The sequence below is a fragment of the Blennius ocellaris genome (genome assembly GCF_963422515.1).
Source record: "Blennius ocellaris genome assembly, chromosome: 11".
NCBI lineage: Eukaryota > Metazoa > Chordata > Actinopteri > Blenniiformes > Blenniidae > Blennius > Blennius ocellaris.
This window is the reverse complement of record NC_137660.1, coordinates 23,643,450-23,662,889: the sequence shown is the minus strand read 5'-3', so window position 1 is coordinate 23,662,889 and position 19,440 is coordinate 23,643,450. Positions and strand designations below refer to the sequence as shown.

At 42.6% G+C, this 19,440-nt stretch overlaps 1 protein-coding gene across 1 annotated transcript in view; it reads left to right on the top strand.

Moving 5' to 3' along the window:
* LOC308136918 (plasmanylethanolamine desaturase 1) overlaps window positions 1–18,922 on the top strand; it is a gene marked incomplete at its 3' end in the record, with an annotated part of 36,247 nt that extends 17,325 nt beyond the window's left edge. The window contains exons 2-6 of the mRNA XM_080505465.1: window positions 2,629–2,748; window positions 2,908–2,999; window positions 8,772–8,916; window positions 12,651–12,863; window positions 18,801–18,922. Coding sequence (XP_080361591.1) covers window positions 2,629–2,748; window positions 2,908–2,999; window positions 8,772–8,916; window positions 12,651–12,863; window positions 18,801–18,922 — 692 coding nt within the window. The remainder of the gene's footprint in view (window positions 1–2,628; window positions 2,749–2,907; window positions 3,000–8,771; window positions 8,917–12,650; window positions 12,864–18,800) is intronic.
* Window positions 18,923–19,440: the final 518 nt, after the last annotated feature.

The window sequence follows — 19,440 nt, the reverse complement described above, 5'->3', positions numbered from 1 at the left end:
ATATTGCATTCAGAGTTGCCAAGAGAAAGTCAACAATATTGAAGGCAAACGTATCTGGTTGTCTGATGATGGTTTCTTTTTTCATTAGCTGGTGGAAGATGAAGTCATTTCAGACAGTCAAATGTGTGCTGGACAAAATCCTACAAATACAGCTCTTAATACTGTTTATCTTCTCACTCACTTACTGCATCTATCTGGAGGGTTGGTTCAGTTTAGGCATGAAGACAAAAAACGTTCATGTATCTACTGTATGAAGTGAAGTGTTCGATAGATTACACTACATGATCTAATGCTGCTTTAAACTTTGCAAATCATTTAATGATCATTACCTATTTATTGACATCCAAACAATGTTAGTGTTAAGAGAATGTAAAGATCCCATATTTAAAAAAAACAACAAAACAAAACCCAGTGTTGTTAGACTTTTTAAGATATTACGGTAACATTGCTTCTTTTGGCAGTTTGGCATAGTTAATTTGTACTTTTAATCAAAAGTGAAAATAGTTGGAGAGCTGCTGAGCTGCCGGCTCTCTGTTCTGCTCAAGTGAAAACCAGAAATGTGAACTGAAAATCAAGGTTTTGAAAAACGCTTAGACTATATCTCAGTGGAAACAGAGGAACAGCAGAAACTTTCTGAAACACTGCTACTGTGCATGCGCACCGCAGCCGTAGATTGTTCGAAAAGATCAACAATAATAATTTGTCTCAAGAGTGTCATGACTCCCGGTACATAATCTCCTGGGACTTGGTAGTTTTCTAGTTGAAAGTCACCTGGAATAATAATCCAAATTGTTCGTCTGTCCATACGGAGATCTCTGTACTCCCATTGTTAATGTCTATCGCGAATTATCCTCCGCATGCATGCATGTGTGGTTTTACTTCAAAAAACTATTTCGTTTTCAGAGTTCCTGCCATTTCCGTGAAAAGTTTTCAAATCTGTTGAATCTAAAACGCCAAAATGACTTGAAACGTCCTGTAAACAGGGTCTTGGTATTAAACAATAATTGTATCATTATCTGTACGCGATAAAATAAATGAAATCTGTTTTAAGTTTATTCACACGTTAACTCTCCATCTGCTGTATAGAGTTACCTCATCAAATTCAAAGAACGACTTGATTTGTGCTTTAGCGAGCGGCCTCAGCACACCCAGAATAAACATTGAACAGAAATACTTGATGTCTTGAATTGTCCCGCTTCAGGCATTAGCAGAAACGCGTTCGCTTCAAAGCAACTCGCTGCAGCAATGTCAAACTCATCCAGGAGCTCAACTTCCATCTCCACTTGAATGAGCCATCTGTCTCTTTGCAAGTTTGAGTCCCTCTATTTTTAGAAGGTGAAGGGTCACATTTGACGATTCGTGAAATATCCATAATCTCATATTCTAAATCTCCTGTGACCACTTCAGTCCATACCTTATGAGAGGCTGATAGCATATTCATAGTTGCGCAGGTCTATAGGCGCGCACGCTCACAATCCTGTGTGCTTTATTAGAAAAAAACTGTCATGAATATCTTATAGGCTGCTAATGCCGTGTGATACATTAGGATCTGAACACATTAAAGTTTTAAGGCCACATTAGATTGGCAAAGACAGAAGGATTAGGAGAGCAGAGGGAGGGGGGAATGAGAGAGAAAAGAAAGTCACTCAAAAAAAAAAAACAGTGCAGCCATGGTTTATATTTGGATGTAATGTAGTTTTATTTCTGTAAGTGGCTGAGACAGTCACATTTTCTACCTGACAGGTCAGAGAAGTCAGAAGAGGAAACAAATGGGACATTCAAAAGAAGTACCTGGATGCATGACGCCGTCAGGAAAAAGATGCGGTGCTCAAACAAATGAAAAGAGCGATAGATCAGTGCTTGGTGTGCTTTTTTTTTAATAATTCAGTGTCTTCGGCAGTGCGTGGCCAAAGAGATCTGAGTTTGACCCTCCCATCTTCTCCTCCTAATATTGCTGAATTGCGAGTTGAGAGTGTGAATAGCTTTAGTTGGTCCCACTCCCTCAGTCTTACGGTTGATAGTGCTGACCTGTGAGTTTGCCCTCGTCCCTGCAGAGACCCGCCTCCCACCTGAAACGCAGTGTGCGTGTGCGTGTGTGTGTGTGTGTGTGTGTGTGTGTGTGTGTGTGTGTGTGTGTGTGTGTGTGTGTGTGTGTGTGTGTGTGTGTGTGTGTGTGTGTGTGTGTGTGTGTGTGTGTGTGCTGCATCAGCGCTGGTGTTTCACATAGGAGAGGTCGTGACCCCGTTACCTGGAGTACACTTGTCTTCATCTGACTGATTACATATTAACACACCAAAACACACACACACAGACACACACACACACACACACAGACACACAGACACACACACAGAGTTGAGTTGAAAGTGAGTGGTCCTTTGACCCCGAGTAAAGAGTGGCTTGTTCTCTCAGTGGTGGCGCAGACCTCACCCAGTTCATTAATACAGTCCATCAACCTCCAACACCTCCAACTTCTTACTGCTCCCACCCGAAGCCTTTAGCTTCCTCTCCTCTTGCTTCAATCTTTCTTTCGGTCTTTCTCTCTCGCTTCTGTCCGCACAGCAGAATAACCTGTATTTCTCATGATTCGGCGCCGTTTAAAAGTTGTTTTTCCTTGTTCCTCTGCAGGAAAACGTCTCCAGGAGTGGGTGTGTGTGATTCTGTGCCTCTTCCTTTTCATCATCAACTTCTCCTTCCTCATCCTCCATTTCTCCACCGTTCACATCTACAAGATCATCCTTGGCATCGGTGAGCTGGCACTTGTATAAATCGAATTCTTCGACCTGTAAACTTAAAACTGAAACAAAAAAATGATCGTTGTCAAAAATATATATTTATTTTATTAAGGTTGGAAGTCATTAATTTATGCTGTTCTGTGTTTTGCATCCCTTCCTCTCTGTGTGCCAGTCCTGGGGATAGTGACGGCCGATTTTGCATCAGGGATGGTGCACTGGGGGGCCGATACCTGGGGATCTGTGGACATCTCTGTTATTGGCAAGGTGAGCACACACAGTCATACTATATTAACCACCATTTAGTAATTTCACACCAATTGGAAGCTTAATTCCCCTTACAGAATTACAAGTTCAGAGCAGACTTTAATGCATCTTTATTAGCTCCTGTAGCGTTGGTCATACTGATCGATTTAGGAGGTCAGTGTCTTGTAACTTTAAAGAATAGAACGTTCCCATTCATTTTTATTTTAAATTCAAAATTGATTTTGATAAAATATTATCTTGTCACTTACAAGTTTACAAGTGGGTAGAATGTTTATTCATCATTTATTATAGACTCATTAGGGATGTTCACAGTCTGCCTGCTAACTCATCAGAATTTAAAATAATATTGGATTAAACCAATCGGTATTGCATATATCACTATCCTGTTAACCTGTATGCAGCCTCCTGCAGCGCTCCAGGCAGTTTTGAGACATAATGTTACAAAGTTGGCGAGAAAAAATATCCAGATTTGCTTTGCCAGAATCAAATCTGGCACACAACCACTCCAAATTCAACTCAGGTCTTTCAATATTAAACCTATGGAACCCCAGCTGCTGCTAACTGTGTTAGCCACAACTCGTCCAGTTTACCATCATTTACCCGGAGACAGTGTAACCCTGCCTGGTCTGAAAGGATAAGCAGCTCATCACCACTTTGTTGTTCTGTACTTTAGCAGCATTCTTTTAACATGTACTACCATCTAGTGACCTCACACGATATTTGTTGCATCTTTGCATGACGAGCCAAAGAAGTGGAAAAAAAGTGTGCTTTGCTTTTTATAGTGAGCAATATATAGTGTTGACATTCCCAGCTGTCTCACCTACACGATACACAGTGCTTTGTGCTGTTAAATTGGTTTGAGAACATCAAATGTAATGTATATTAATGAAATGATTTGCAAGTAAATTTGCATCTTTTTCACAGTTACATTGTTGGAAATTCAGTAAAATAACTTTTAAACCATTTCAATGAGCACTTGAATCACAGGCAAGAGGATCTATTGAGTGTTGCGCTAGTGTGCTGTTTCTCCCGACGCTGGATCGGCGTGGCGGCTGCACCTTATTCCCCGGAGGTTCAGGTCCGCTATAGTGACCTGGAAATGAAATCTCCCTGCAGCCAGCGGTGCCCATACTCCCAGTACACACACACACACACACACATATGCATGTGTCGTGAATGGCCTCACCTCGAACCACTGCATCCTGTCAAAAGACCGCGCCAAAATGCATGTATGCACATATGTCTGTAGGTGGGTTAAGATGGACGCTCATACACTGCAATTTCGCATTAAAAGCTAAAAAAAAAAACTCCTCCTTTTGTTGACGTGCACACACATTGCAGCCAATTAGACTAAAGGTTACCCTCATTTGATCCAATTAAAATCAGTGTGATCAGGTGCGGCATGCAGATTGGCTCATGTGAACTTTGTTTTGATTAATGGGATGTGAATTCAGTGACTGTTATCATCTGCGTGTGGATGTGTGTGTAGTCCATGTACTGTCTCTCGTATCAATGAATTATTCATTGTAAACAATTTGTTAAAATGTTGTGGATAATATGTCTTTTTAAACCCGAAGTTTCCCAATTAGAACAATAGTTGTTTTTCACGCTGAACCCATTCATTATAAGTGCATGATTAATAATGATGTAATATTACTCGCAGATGAGTTAAAATATGTGCAATTCATCACCTACCGAGATCCAAAAAGCGTATTTTAGGAGTGATCATTATAGAACAGCAATATATTTAAGCTTAGGTTCAACACTTGGCTTGAATGGATTTTTAACTTCTTTTTTGCACTCCGGCAGCCGTGCCAGTTTCCAATAAAGGTGGCAACAGGAAGAGATGTTCAATCTAAGAGCAAAGACTGTTCGGACACTAAAAGGCTCTATCATGTAATAATGTACGTCTGAGCTGCCAAACAAGACAAGGAAAAAATGACTAAACAGAGAATCAGTTCTAATAGTTGATTAAAAAAGATATATATAATGTTGATTTGGTTTTGTTCACACATTTGTATGATTATTATTAATGAGGGATTCTGTGTCTTCCTCGAGCACAGCACTATCAGGTGACTCTAAACCCTGATTTTCAGAGCCCAGTGTTACTTTTTTTTCCTTCTGTGTTTGCTGAAGGTATTCTGCAGTTTGATGTTTATTTATGATGTGGCATTTATTGAGGTTTGGGGTAGTTACTGGGACCAAAGGCACAGCGGCCGCCGCAGATTTGCATGGTGTGTTGGACACTGTAGGAGACCTCTAATAAAGACTTTAACTGGAAGAGAAGACGAGCGTGCTGCAGAACACCTGAGGCTAATAGTGGCTGCAGTTATACCGCAAGACGGAGCATTTGAAGCCAGTGTGGCCCTTTGTTATGCGTTTGTACTGCCATTTGTTTACTTTATATTGTTTGTGTAGGTATGTCCTGTGTGTCTGTGTGTGTCTGTGTGTACATGTGTATGTCTTTTGCTTTGTTTCCAGTTCCCTGCGGCCTTCGTTTGTTAAGACGTCCTCACTGACGACGCTCCGATTGTGCGATAGACGCGGTGAAGAAGCATTAATGCAGACACACGTTGTTCGCACATGTGTGCCGCAGTCCTCTAACGCTTCAGCCTACAGAGCCATGCAATCACAAGACTTAACTGTTGCCGTATCATAAACAATATCACCAACCGAGACATACCTTTTGATCGATCGGGTACTGGAAAATGCTTCTTCAACGTCTTCTACTGAATCCTATATGTGTGTCTATGCTCGTGTCTCCACACACACACATATGTTTACAGGCACTGTACCACTTCTCAGACAAATTCGGCTGACATACGTTGCCGCTATCTTTCACAGCATTCGTGACAGCGTGTCGTTACATCTTGGCCTATAGATAAATAGCCCAAGATGCATAAATAGTAGATAAATAGTTTTTTTTATGCTGGCTGTCATTCCCACCATGTGGATTCGAACCCAGGGTGTTGATGGAAAGGGCACAACATTTTTATCAGAATAAATTACGGCAAAAAAACCCCACCTATGAATGATAATAAGGCATTCTACTGTAAATTGAAATAACTAAACATTCATCAGGAAAATATGAAACAAAGGAGTAAATATTAAAACTGAAAAAATAAAAAAAGCAGGAATAAATAGATAGATTAATAAATAAATAAATAAACATGAAGCCATTAAACAAAACTAACTAGTTGAGGGTTTTTGTATTTTCTTTACTGAGAATCTGACTTTCTTGTTTGTATTCAAGCTTTTCCTTTGTTCCTGATGTTGTATTTTTCTGTTTTACACTTTTAATGCCGCCTTGGATCTCCCTTGAAAATGAGGTTGATATCCTCAGTGGGATTTACCTACATCTATGAAGGTTAAATAAAAATAAAAAGCTTGTTAAAACACCGTAAATAAAGGGCCGCAAATAAGCGTAAGGCAGCAAGCACATGGCACAATTAATTACTCGGTTATTTATGTAACGCTGTCAAATCCTCCTGAATAAAGGTATTTAATGGAAACATGCAGCGATTCACATTTTATCCACTTAAATAACAATTCAACCGAAACATAATTATTGCTCATCGCCAGAGACACACTAAAGACACATTAATTAGATATTAATGACATGCATTTAGGTAAAACTTTACTTTGTTGTCACGCTCGGGAATGTCAGAAATGTTTGGTTTGATTGTGAAAAAGCTCATCTGTGCCTGAATCGCAGCAGCATCTTAAAAAGTACTCGACAATTCCCCAGTAGTTTTAAAAACAATCCCTCTGACAGGCTTGGGGCCATGCTGTTTTTCCTCTCTCTGTTCTTTCGTCGTCGTCATGTCGTTGAGCTTTAATTGACTCAACAAGGATTTCGCAGTCCTCTAATGACACCACTTTGAGGACAAAGTCACGCTCATTACTTCCCAATGATGCCCAATTCACACTGAAATTTGCCAGATGTGCTCCAGATTAGGGATGTACGTCGAGGACGCCTCCGCCGCTTGTTTCACTTCTATAGGAAGCATTTTAGAGCTATGGCTACTTCTCCTTCCGTGCTTCTTGTTGCAACTTTAGAACACGTATCTCTTTCAAGGCAAGTCTCCTGTGAGGCTGATTAGAGCTATGAAGGAGAGTTAATTAAATGATGCTCAATCAGTTCCTACTTAAAGGCTGGGAAGGAAAGAGGAGGCTGATAGTGGGAGAGTGTCTGTGGAAAGAGACAGCGATGGCAACAAAAAGTGAAATGAAAATACAGTGAAAAGGTCGAAAGGACAACAAAAAAAAAGAAGAAGAAGAAGCAGAAGAAGAAGGGGGTGGAAGGGCGTGTCTGCCTTAGCAGTGGGACAGCACCGGCTGCTGGGGCGACGGGCGATGTGAGCCGGTGATTAACGGACGTCGTGCGAGGCGGGCCGTTAAACGGTGTGGGATTAGAGGACATGCAGCAACTGGTGGCCCGCCGTTAACTGGGAGCGCCGCGCCGCCCCTCTCGGCACGACCTCCGCGGCTTAGCCGGCCTTTTCATCTAGCTGAGGGCTGCAGTGAGAGGAGGGGTGGGGGCGGAGGGAGAGGCGGGGGGGGAGGCGGGCGAGAGGCGAGATGGCCACATAATTGTGGAGATATCAACAGATAGTTTCTGTGTTTGCAGTGGCACCTACAACGACACGCGCCGAAATGGGAGTGTGATTGTCTCGAACAGACAACCCGGCAATAATGAGTTTTCATGCTGATGCTTCCACAACTTCACACACACGCAGGCACACCTACACACACACACACACATACATATGCACGCCGTGTGAAAACACATGCAGGCCTTCCCCTTTTCTTTTCTTTTTCCCCACAGAGGCAAATAAATTACCTTTATGCTGTGTGTGCATGTGGGTGTGTTTCTTTTTTGTCCTCTTTTCTGCTTCTGAGATTCAGATTCAGCCTTTCATTTGAGACCCCCATGCTCTCACAGACAGGTGTCTGCCTCTGCACAGTGCAGGTGGGGTTTTGCGAGCATGTGTGTGTTTTGAAGCTGACTTTTTTTGAACTGAAGCGGGGCGTCCGCGGGTCATTTATGTGTGTGAGTGTGTTTGTGCGGGCTGACTGCTGTTCTGTGGTTTATTAGGATGCTGGATATGAGCAGGATGGCTGGCACTGCTAAGCGTGGTGTGTGTGTGTGTGTGTGTGTACGTGCGTTTGATCTGAATTCATGTAAAGAACTGTGAACAATGTTTTGTAATTGTGGTTTAAAGTGTATTGAGTGAGAGAATCTATCAGCTTTTTTAATTTAAACTTTCTGTTCTGCTCGTGTCATTAAAGTGTGTCCGTGATTCACTGAAATGACAAAATGTTTATGCAAGTGTATTTTCTCTGACTAACCATAATATTATGACCGGGAGAGGTTAAGGTTTTTAGATTGCCCCTTTATCCAGGCACCTAATGGTGGCAGGAGTATTTTATGAGAGTGTAACAATTCAAGTTGATGAGGGAACGGAAAGCGTCTATAGGCCAGAAGTTATAGCTGATTCTGTCAGAAAGCGGTGAGAATCCACAGTGCATCAGATTGTTGTGTATGGGATTGCATATTCAACCTAATGGTCATAGTTTTATGGCTTATATCATATATAATATATATATTTCATATATCTTGTTTTATTACTTTTAAAATAAGTTTCAGACAAAGAAATTAGAAGAAGCCTCACCCTAACCCAGTAATTACTATTTCATATGACATCTACTATGATTAGTAGATAAGAGTCTAAGCTGGAACAGTCTTGTTGTTTTTTTTTGTTTTCATAGGCATTTATTCGACCATTCAGGGAGCACCACATCGATCCAACCGCCATCACTCGCCACGACTTCATCGAAACCAACGGCGACAACTGTATGATCCCCATCTTACCACTGGCTCACATGGCCTATAAGTTCCTCACACACACACCAGGTAAGTTTTCACACACACACACACACACACACACACACACACACACACACACACACACACACACACACACACACACACACACACACACACACACACACACACACACACACACACACACACACACACACACACACACACACACACAAAATGTTTCAAGTCAAACCTTCTTTGCAGAGATGTTCCGTGAAATTCTGGTAGAGTTCCTACACATCCTAAAAAGACATTGTACTTACTCACAGTTACTTCCCATTAACCGGTGAAGTTTGTACAAGGACTTCAGAAAGTCGCCTGCTCGACGTTTTAACAATCTGTGACTTAAAGTCGAAAGGTGTGAAAAGTACGGGCAGTCACAAGAAGTTGCTGGAAAGCATGGGTCAGTGTTGACTGGTAATCATGTGCCCTGACCTTCTGAGCGCAGGGCAAGGAGGGGAGGGACCGGAGGAGGAGGATCAGCAGGAGAGACTGAGAAAGCTGCCGTCGAGGAGGTGACACATCCACCCGTCATGTGTGCACTTCAGCCGGGGCCGAGAGGTCACCGATGGGCGGAGACGAGGGGAGTTGACATCAGTTTAGTCAGGTCAGGGGTCTGGTTTGCAAAGGAGTCGTGTATTGTTAAGCTGTTCACAAGCACTAGGAAGCGAGCGTATATATATTTATCCGTCCATCAGTTCCCTATGCCTGCTTCACCCAGCAAACGGCAGGGTTGGAACCTCTTGGGAGGTTTTCACCCGTCCATTACAGGGCCAACTCACAATCGCATCGACAACCAATTTCTCGTCACTTAACAAGTTTGCCTTTAAATTGGGACAAAGCTGTGGTGTAAAATTAAACCCATATTCTCAAACGCCATGCAGATTTCAACCAGGAACAGTTTTTCTGCTCATCACTGTTTCATCAAAAGAGTTGTTTATTAAATTAATTAAAAATATACAAAAAGCTACACTAGCTGATATGTTGTACATCTTTACCTCCCCAGCCTATAGATAATGATCCTGATGTGCTAAACAAAATAATACAAGTAATCATGACTGAGATTCAAGCTTTTAAATAATATTAGATAAAGTTATTCTTGTGATGTTTTTGGAATGAACTTGTCCTAGATAGTGCCACAAAAATGAAGCTGCTCCACCTTCATGACATTTCGTGCATTGATTCTTGCCAGCAGCAACTTTGTTTGGCGTTCTATCCTTTAGAAACGACTTGGTTTTCATTAAAGGAAATATATTTTTATCCTGTTGTATTAATGGAGTTTCAGCACAAGGGACTGGAGATGTGGCGTATGTAGATGACCTACTGTACAAACTGTTGTAATCAAGTGTATTTACATCCCGTTGAAGTGTAAAAGGTATTAAACTTGTAAAGTTTTCTGAAATCGTACACTCTTTTGGCGCCTTTAAGCAAAGTTGTGCACTTCTATATCTGTAGTGCTGCATTTAGCACACCTGCGTTATAGTCAGGTGTGCTAAAGCAGGGACCCATGGAAATAATGTAGTCTGACCCTCAAGGATGGCTCACTTACTTAAATGTGTAATTAAAAAAAACCAAAAAACAGCAACTTAATATCTTTCTCTTTTACATTTAGAGTTTTACATTCGTATCGCCATGATATTTTAAGTTTAAGTTATGATAATTGTTTGACTCGTGCCCACTTCACAAAGCATTTTTTTCTCTTTTGCACCAAAAGTCCTCACTCTTCAGCGTTATCAGACTTCATTTTCTTATCAGAACAAAGCAATACAAATCATCGAGCCTGAAAGGGAACTGTTATGTAAGTCCGGCAGCAATATTTCTTAATATCTGTGTAGTATAAACATCAAGCACATGAGGTAAACATGGCTTTTCAGCTATGATTTGTTTTCCCCAGAACCAAGAAAAATAGTGCAACATATACCATAATCACACTCTGAACATGTAACAAACAAAAGTCTGACTCAGAAACAAAAGGTGATAAATCTTTACGATTCAAAACAGGAAGCACCAGGAGGAGCAACAAAACAAACGGCCAAAGGTCAGCTGTTGGTCCACAGGAGGGATGAGTGCATAAGGGCGACGAGGGAGGGAAGATTAGAGGGGGGAGAGTGGTAGTGAGGTCCACTTGTAGGTGACATCTACACCTGTCATGTCACACACCACTGGGAGTCAAGAGGTCACTAAACGGAGACGGAGAGAGACGCGGTGACATCTACACCTGTCATGTCTGCACCTTAAGAGGTCAGAGCTAAGGGTTTGAGACAGAGGGTGAGAGAGAGAGAGAGAGAGAGAGAGAGAGAGAGAGAGAGAGAGAGAGAGAAAGCACGGGGTAGTGATACCAGAGGGTCATGTAGCGGTAAGATGACATCTAAACCTGTCATGTCAAGCTCCTCGCAGAGTCCGGCGGTCACCAGACAAAGACGGAGACAGAGGTAGATAGGGGGAAAGCTGAAAACCGTGTGGTGGCATCTCCAGCTGTCGCGTCTGCACTTGAGCCGGGGTCAAGAGATTGCGGTTTTAACCAAAGCGAGGGAGCGATTGGACGGGGGTGGACGGAGAGAGAGTGAGAGGACAGCTGTAAGTCACACCGACAGAAAGACCCGAGTGAATAACAACGGCCGTGTCACAGACAGGCGGCAGAAGGAAGACAGACCCATAAGTCCAATTCATCTCACCAAATCAAACACATGAATGAGAATTGATAGTAGTTAAAATATAAAAGTACATATTTGCAGGCATTACCTCGACACTGTTTTCCCAGTACATTGGACAAAATGCCTCAAATATACATAATTTTAAATCCACATAAAGTGGAGACCTCACATATCAAAGCAAAGCTCTTCTACAGTTTAAAATCTCATGTAGGACATTTTGATTAATGGTAAATGGTCTAGATTTATATTAATTATATTAATGTCAAATTTCTCTCAGACTCTCAAACCTCTCTACAGTCTGTCACCCCTTTAACTCCATGTTGCACTCTCCCCAACTCATCCCGTTGTTTTTCCGCTTCGAGTGACCTCCTTTTGTGCAAAGTTGTGTTTTCAGTGTGACTTTTCTCTCCGAGCCGGTAAACCATTATCTGCTATTCCCCCGGCTGCATCTGAAGTCCAGCTCCACCTTTATCGGCTTCCACCATAAAAACACAGCGGCACGCAGGCTATCCGGTCCCAGCATGCATCTGCAGGACTGATGTGTATTTTTGTTTCGGGAGTGTGAAGCGGGGATTGCAGAAGTTGTTTAAATATTCAAAGGTGACGATTCATAGTTACATTTCGACATCAGTGGGATTTTTAGTAACTCCTTAAAGGAACGACTGAATAAAATGTTCTTGTGTTGCAACATTAAGGTATGAAGGGGTGAAGCGCAGTACCTGGGCTGACTTGGTATTGACTGTTCATGGCTGTTGTGACTTGATTACAGTAGACATTTTTTTTTCTTAAATGTGTGAGCTGATGGATCTCCTTTTATTAGACGTTTTTGCACTTAATCCACATCATCCTACTTATCTCTGTGTTCTCCATCTCTCTCCCCTGCTGCCACTCTTCCCCGTCTTTCTCCGTCATTCCCCATCTCCTCATCCTCCCCTCCCGGTGTCTTCATCTCTCCGAGGCTCTTGCCAGCATCCTCTCGGTGGGAGTGCTACGCCTTCCTACTGGCCCCTTTTTCATCACACTAAACAGTTTGATCAATTATTCTATTAACGTTTACTCGGTCGTTCTCTCCCTTTGCAAACATCTCGTCTGACTGCCGTCACCTTTCAGAGGCCTTGGCGGCGTCCTACCCCTGGGACTGCTACGTCTTTGCTCTGGCGGTTTTCGTGACGCTGACCAATCAGATCCACAAGTGGAGTCACTCCTACTTCGGCCTCCCGCGCTGGGTCACGCTGCTCCAGGACTGGCATTTAGTGTTGCCACGGAAACACCACCGCATCCACCACGTCTCGCCACACGAGACGTACTACTGCATTACTACAGGTACGAGGCTGTTTTGTAGCAATTGCACCCCAATTTCTCTCGTTTTTGTTTGACATTTCCGTTTACCTTTGGTTTTTCTTCGAAATGTAAAGTTTGTGTAAAAAAGTTTTACGCTTTTTTCAACACGCTATTGTTCCCAATGTTATAAAAGTCATCTTGTGCATGTATATCCTTCATGCCTTTGAGGACGTTACAAGTACTTGTGAATTTGTTATCCACTCATCCCACTTTTAAACACTTTCATCCAATGGGTTGTCCTTGAGTCAATCCCAGCCGACTATGAGTGAAAACAGCTTGCCAGTCCAATCACTAATATCAATACTTTGAAAAAACTATTTCTTATTGAAGTTGCAGCTATTAGAAGGCCATGGCAGTATTGGAGCGCATCCTTCTTACAGCCATTTTTATGAGAATGTTTCGGATTTTAGGATGCATTTTACGCTTAATTCAACAGTAACCTTGTTGCGTGTACTGATGTTAGCAATGGACTTTGTACTGGGGTAAAAGTTAGTGGCAGTCGATGAGAAATCAGGGCCATAATTTTGTGACAACGTTACTTTTGAAAAGTGTTGACAAGGTCGTTTGTCTCATTTGCTTCCACTGTGTCTCCACCACACCCTCGCTGCGCTGCTGTGCATTGACTTTGTTTGTGGGCGGAGGAGCTACGAGCCGTTAAACAGAGGGCAGAGGAGAGACTGCAGCATGATGAGTCCCCCCCCAAAAGACGAAAACATCATTGAAGTCGACTTCTAGCTTCCACTAAAACTCACTCACATCACATCTATAGGCTATTGAAAGTCACCAAATAACTTCACATGCATGTTTTTTTCTTTCTTTGTTATCAGCGCTTCTCTGGGACCAAAATGCCTTGTTAATGGAGGAGAAGGGACATAAAAGCAAGAGTGACTCAAATCAGTACATGTTACGCAGAAAAAACATCTGCGATCGCACACTGAGTGGAACCGTGAAGCTGGCGGCCTACAGCAGCATCGGGTGTCGCTGCTGTCTAGCGAAGAAAATAAAATTGGGAGTACATTTCACACACAACTGGACAATAGAAGTTTGGGGACAAATATTACCTGATCTGATGAGTCACAATTTCTGCCACCGCTTTCAAATGGTCGGTTCAGAATGTGTCATAAACAATATGGAAGCATAGATTAGACCAACTGTTCAGGCTTCTGCTGGTGGCGTAATGGTGTGGTGGCAGATTTCCTTTGCAGCCTTTTTTCAGCCTACCTGAACATTGTTGCTGACCTTGTCCATCCATTTCTGACCACAGTGTACATTCTTCACTCCCAACAAGATAACACACCATGTAAAATCTCTCTTGTCAAACATCTCTGATGAGTTCACGGAACTCAAACTTAGTCCAAAAGAGTGCCACAGCAACAATGTTTTATTATTGAGGGGGAGTTCCTCCCCCATCTTTACCTTTTGGTCTTAAAGCCCTGGAATCCCCATAGTGTATGTAAGTGATGCTTGTTTGTTTTCCTCCAAATATCTAGAAACAAAGCAATCTTATTCTTTGGGTCTAAAGTTCCTCTGCTGACTCTGATAACAGGTTCAAATATTTCCCCAGACAGTTGCAAAATGCATCTAAATCACTCGTTGTTTTAGTCTCTAAACAATAAAAAAAAAAAAAAGAGTGTAACATCACTTTTGAACCCCATCACATATTTTCCAGTGCGATTGTCGTGGACGGCCATTTTAGATCAGCATAATTGAAGCTGATGACTCCAGAATAATTTCACTCGCGGTTCTCAGCAGATTTGAATGAAATGGCGGTCGTGTCTGTCTGTCTGTCGGCTTTCCTTATAAATAACTAAAAGAAAATGTTCTGTTTGCATGCATGTAGGTCTTCAGAGACGCGGGGCCTCTAATAGATCCACATTCAGTATTCTGCGTGCATCTGGGTGAGGGGGAGAGAGAAAAGCGGGAGGATACACAAGGGGAATTCAGCTTGTACGTCACCCTGCGCCCCAGTGGACGACAGATGTGTGTGTGTGTGTTTGTGTGTGTGTGTGTTTGTGTGTGTGTGTGTGTGTGTGTGTGTGTGTGTGTGTGTGTGTGTGTGTGTGTGTGTGTGTGTGTGTGTGTGTGTGTGCGCATCTGCATACTTGAGCATCTGTGTGTACTAGTCATTTTGACCTCTTCGGTTTCTAACCTGTGTGTGTGTGTGTGTGTGTGTATGTGTGTGTGTGTGTGTGGAAGGATGTGGTGGTGGCAGTTGGGGGGTGGGAGCGGCCACAGGGGACGGTGACGGCCCCCTGCTCCCCCAGCCTCGCTGCCTGGGCCCGGCCTGGATTCCACTGGGGCTCGCCTAGCTGCCTTTGTGTTCGCCACTGGCTGACAATCCCCATGTATATTTAATGCTAACCTGCTGTCTGTTCTAACAAATAGGACTTCACAGGCAGGGGGGGGACAGGGGAGGTAAGGAGGGGGGGACAGTGTGGGAGGGCGAAAAGATGGTGGGTAAGAAGTCGGGATTTGGAATTATTAAAAAAAAAATGGGTAGATGAGTGTGTGGCGAAGAGAAAAGGGAAAAGAGACAATGGAAGAGGGTGAAATTAAACAGAACTGCTGGTGGCTTTACTCTCTCACAGTAGAGAGGTCAAGAAAGGGACACACACACACACACACACACACACACACACACACACACACACACACACACACACACACACACACACACACACACACACACACACACACACACACACACACACACACACACACACACACACACACACACACACACACCCCTGCAGCTATAGCCTCACCCTATACAAACACATCATGGGTGGTGTGAGCATCAGACAAGGGTAGCTTAAGTACACAGGGCCTGTGCCAAAGCTTTTATTTGCCTCCTTTTATGTCTTCTTTTGAATAATTATTACAAAATGTGCATGATTGACTGCACTCTTAACAAAATCAAAATGCATTTCTGTTGCCTGTCTCTATACAGAGCCATTAATTTGTGTGTGTGTAATGGCGTGTGAGTCTTTAGTAATAATGGTAAAATGCATTTTCATCTTCGATGTCAAGGGATTCCTGCAGCTTCTGAACCAGAGACACTTGTGCATGTGTGTAAAGTGCTCGGTGTGTGTGTGTGTGTGTGTGTGTGTGTGTGTGTGTGTGTGTGTGTGTGTGTGTGTGTGTGTGTGTGTGTGTGTGTGTGTGTGTGTGTGTGTGTGTGTGTGTGTGTGTGTGTGTGTGTGTGTGTGCAGTCACATGTATTGTACAGTCATGCATGCATTCATGTGTACATGTAAATGTACTTTGGCCTGCAGCCATACATACATGAATGTATTTACCTCAAACACATTCATTCATAGCTATTGCAACTATACAAACTGCACAAGAATGGGCAAACTGTACATTCTTGTGTGTGTGTGCGTGTGTGTGTGTCTGTGTGTGTGCGTGTGTGTGTGCATGCGTGTGTGTTTCTGTTTTAGTGGGGGCTAAATCCATCTCATGGGAGTGTCCCCGTATCCCTGCAGCCCGCTGAAATTTAGTCTGGGCGTGATGATGAGAGTGAGACAGGAGGTTAGATGGAGATGGAGGAGCTGAGGCTCAGGATGCAGATAGGGAATACAGATGACAACAAAAGGAAGAGGGTAGATGCTGAAGGCAACGAGGGATGGAAGAGTGAAATTTGAGGTGACGATAAGAGCAGTTTAGGACATCATGCAGAGGGAGGAGCAGTTAAAGAGAGATGGTTAGAAATGGGTCAATCTGAGCCACAGTTCGCCCCTGTGGGTATCGGTGGGGCAGTGGGTGGAGCCACGGTGACAACAGATATCTTAGTCCGGGGGCAAAATCCCAGCAGGGGTTCAGGACTGTGGTGGAATCTCTCAGAATAACTGAAGATTGAGTGTCATTGCTCGTGTCTTTAAGTCAAGTGTGCTTAGGAAGGAAATTTTTTTTCCTAAAGTTTCTGTGGCTCTTGTTTTTAATTGTTTTATGCCAATCTGTGATTGTCATCAGATTTGTGAGGCCTCATCTTGCACTGAAAGGATGTCTTCGATGCACCAACAGCAATGGTGGCTTCAGATAATGACTCAAACACAGATCCAACGGGATTGGCTACTGAATACGTCAATCAATTTGAAATGAATTCACATTTATATGGGCATATCATCACCTCAGACAGCCTTTAACTGTTTAAGGAATTAACAGGCACTTTATTCACAGGGTTAAAGTTAGGGTTTTTTTCTTTTGAAGTTATTTTTTATGGGATTTAACAACCATACATATAAAAATAATAACGTGCCACTCCCATTCAATTGAAAGGATTCTAGCTCACAATAATATGCAGAAAAGTAGACATTTAACAAATACAATAAATTAATTAACAGTTAAGCAACAAAATAATTCAAGAAATTACTATAGAGAAGGGAAACATGTCCATGTGCACATAATAGTCTGATGGTAATAGGAAGAAACTAAATTGATGTTGGCAATGGAGCTACCAGGCAGGAAATAATGAGAAGGACTTGAAGTGAAGGAGGGCCTGGAGATGTTTGGTCCATCAGTGACGGAGGCAGATGATCCCTGAAGCCAGATGCTGAGGGATGTAGAAGGTTTCAGTGGGGCCCGCACTGTGGCTCCGTAGATTACTCGCTTGATTTGTTAGTCAGTCCTCCACTTTGGCGCAGCCTGAAATATTAAAACTCTTCTATGGATAAATCCTGCACAGACATCTCATCCCACAGAGGATGAGATGGATGGCGGCTGGTGATGCCCTGACATTTTAGCCTAAATGAAATTTTTTGACAACTAGTCAATAGATATGATTTAAACTTGAGACCAAGGCCACATACTGTTTAGTATGTATTTTTTTTAAAGCGGTATATAACATTTCTGGAGACCTGAACAAGACAATAAATCACCAAGCAGTATTTCTTTATGTATCTATCATTGTATCTCAAGCATGTAACTTGACTTATGGTTTCGTCAACCACATTTTATTCCCCTTATGGCAAATTGCTGCTTTAGTTTGGTCCATGTGACGAAGTGTGACCTCTGCAGTGTGTACGTGGGTGTAGTAAGCACTCTTAAGTATTCTCTTTTTATCTGTTCAGGCTATTCGTTTTTTTGTTTGTTTTTTTTCAGCACACGTGTTTTACATGTTTTGGCAGTGTTCCCCTGTTTTTTTCAAAACATGTAAATTCTATTCAGTTCAACCTTTATTATAGCGTCAAATTCAACACAGTCATTTCATGGCACTTTTACAGAGAAAACCCCGAAAAATCCACACGATCAAGCATAAGCGACTGTGGAAAGCAGGCTTTTGCAGAACCAGGCTCCGAGGAGAGAAAAGGGTAGGACAAAGGAGAAAAAAGTATGTTGGAAAAAAGCCAATTTGCCTGAAAAGAAGAAAAGAGAATACTTATTAACGAACAGTAAAATAGTGCCATAACAACCTTTTATATTTAAACCTTTCCATTTTTCAAATGTATTCTCATTGTGCATGTCGCCATTCGTGAAATACTTGAATTAATTTTCAACAGAAATAGTTTTCCTGGAGAGGTAGTGGTGAGCACTGCCACTTCCTTAAAATTACAAGACCCCAGTTAAATGTTGAGTTCACATGTTCTCCTTGATCATGAATGGATTTCTCTCCAATCCACACAAATGTGCACTTGTTCTCTTGGTGAAGTAACAGAAAACACTGACAACTAAGATTCACAGCGTCAACACATAACATCCAATTTGAGTCACGTTCTTCCTCTTTTCCTCCCACACTACTTCTGATCAATTTTGACCAAGAGCAGCTTCCGTGTGCCGAAAATCTTAAAATTCACATCACAAAACATGTAATCACATTCTTCTCAGCCTCTGCTGTGCGCTGTTTGCATCTGGCATTACTCATCCCAGGATTGTTTACCCCTGCCCTCTCTAATCCTCTTGTCCTTTCTTCACCCCTCCCAGGTTGGTGTAACTACCCTCTGGACCAGCTGGGCTTCTGGAGGCGGATGGAGCGACTGATTGAACGAGTGACGGGGCAGAAGCCACGATCAGATGACATGGCCTGGGCCAAGAAGACCGACTGAAGAAGTAATTCTAAGAAGACACAGAGAGAGAGAGATGAGCATGCAGATAGTAATGCACATAAATGGACAAGGTGGAAGGGTTACACGTGTAACATTTTACTTATTTCTCTGTGCTTCTTGCTTTTTTCCACTGAAGAGCGAATGTTCAAAGACTGTGTTGCAAAAAAACAAAAAAAAAAACAACCTCAAAACGCCAGGATGGTCGGAGGAATTCTCGTATGTGTCGTTATTATAACAAGCTTTGAATGTGGGATGTGCAAAAATGACGACACGAAAACACTTGGCTGTTACACCCGGTCAGCTTGTGTGTGTCTTTTTTTTTTTTAGGCCTGTTCAATGAGGTGTGGCGGTGTGTAGGTGTAGGAGGTTTCTGGAGGTTGGGCTCTCCAGGAGTGATTCCACTCTGCCTGTCACAGGTAGTTTCTTACGCCACACACACACACACACACACACACACACACACACACACACACACACACACACACACACACACACACACACACACACACACACACACA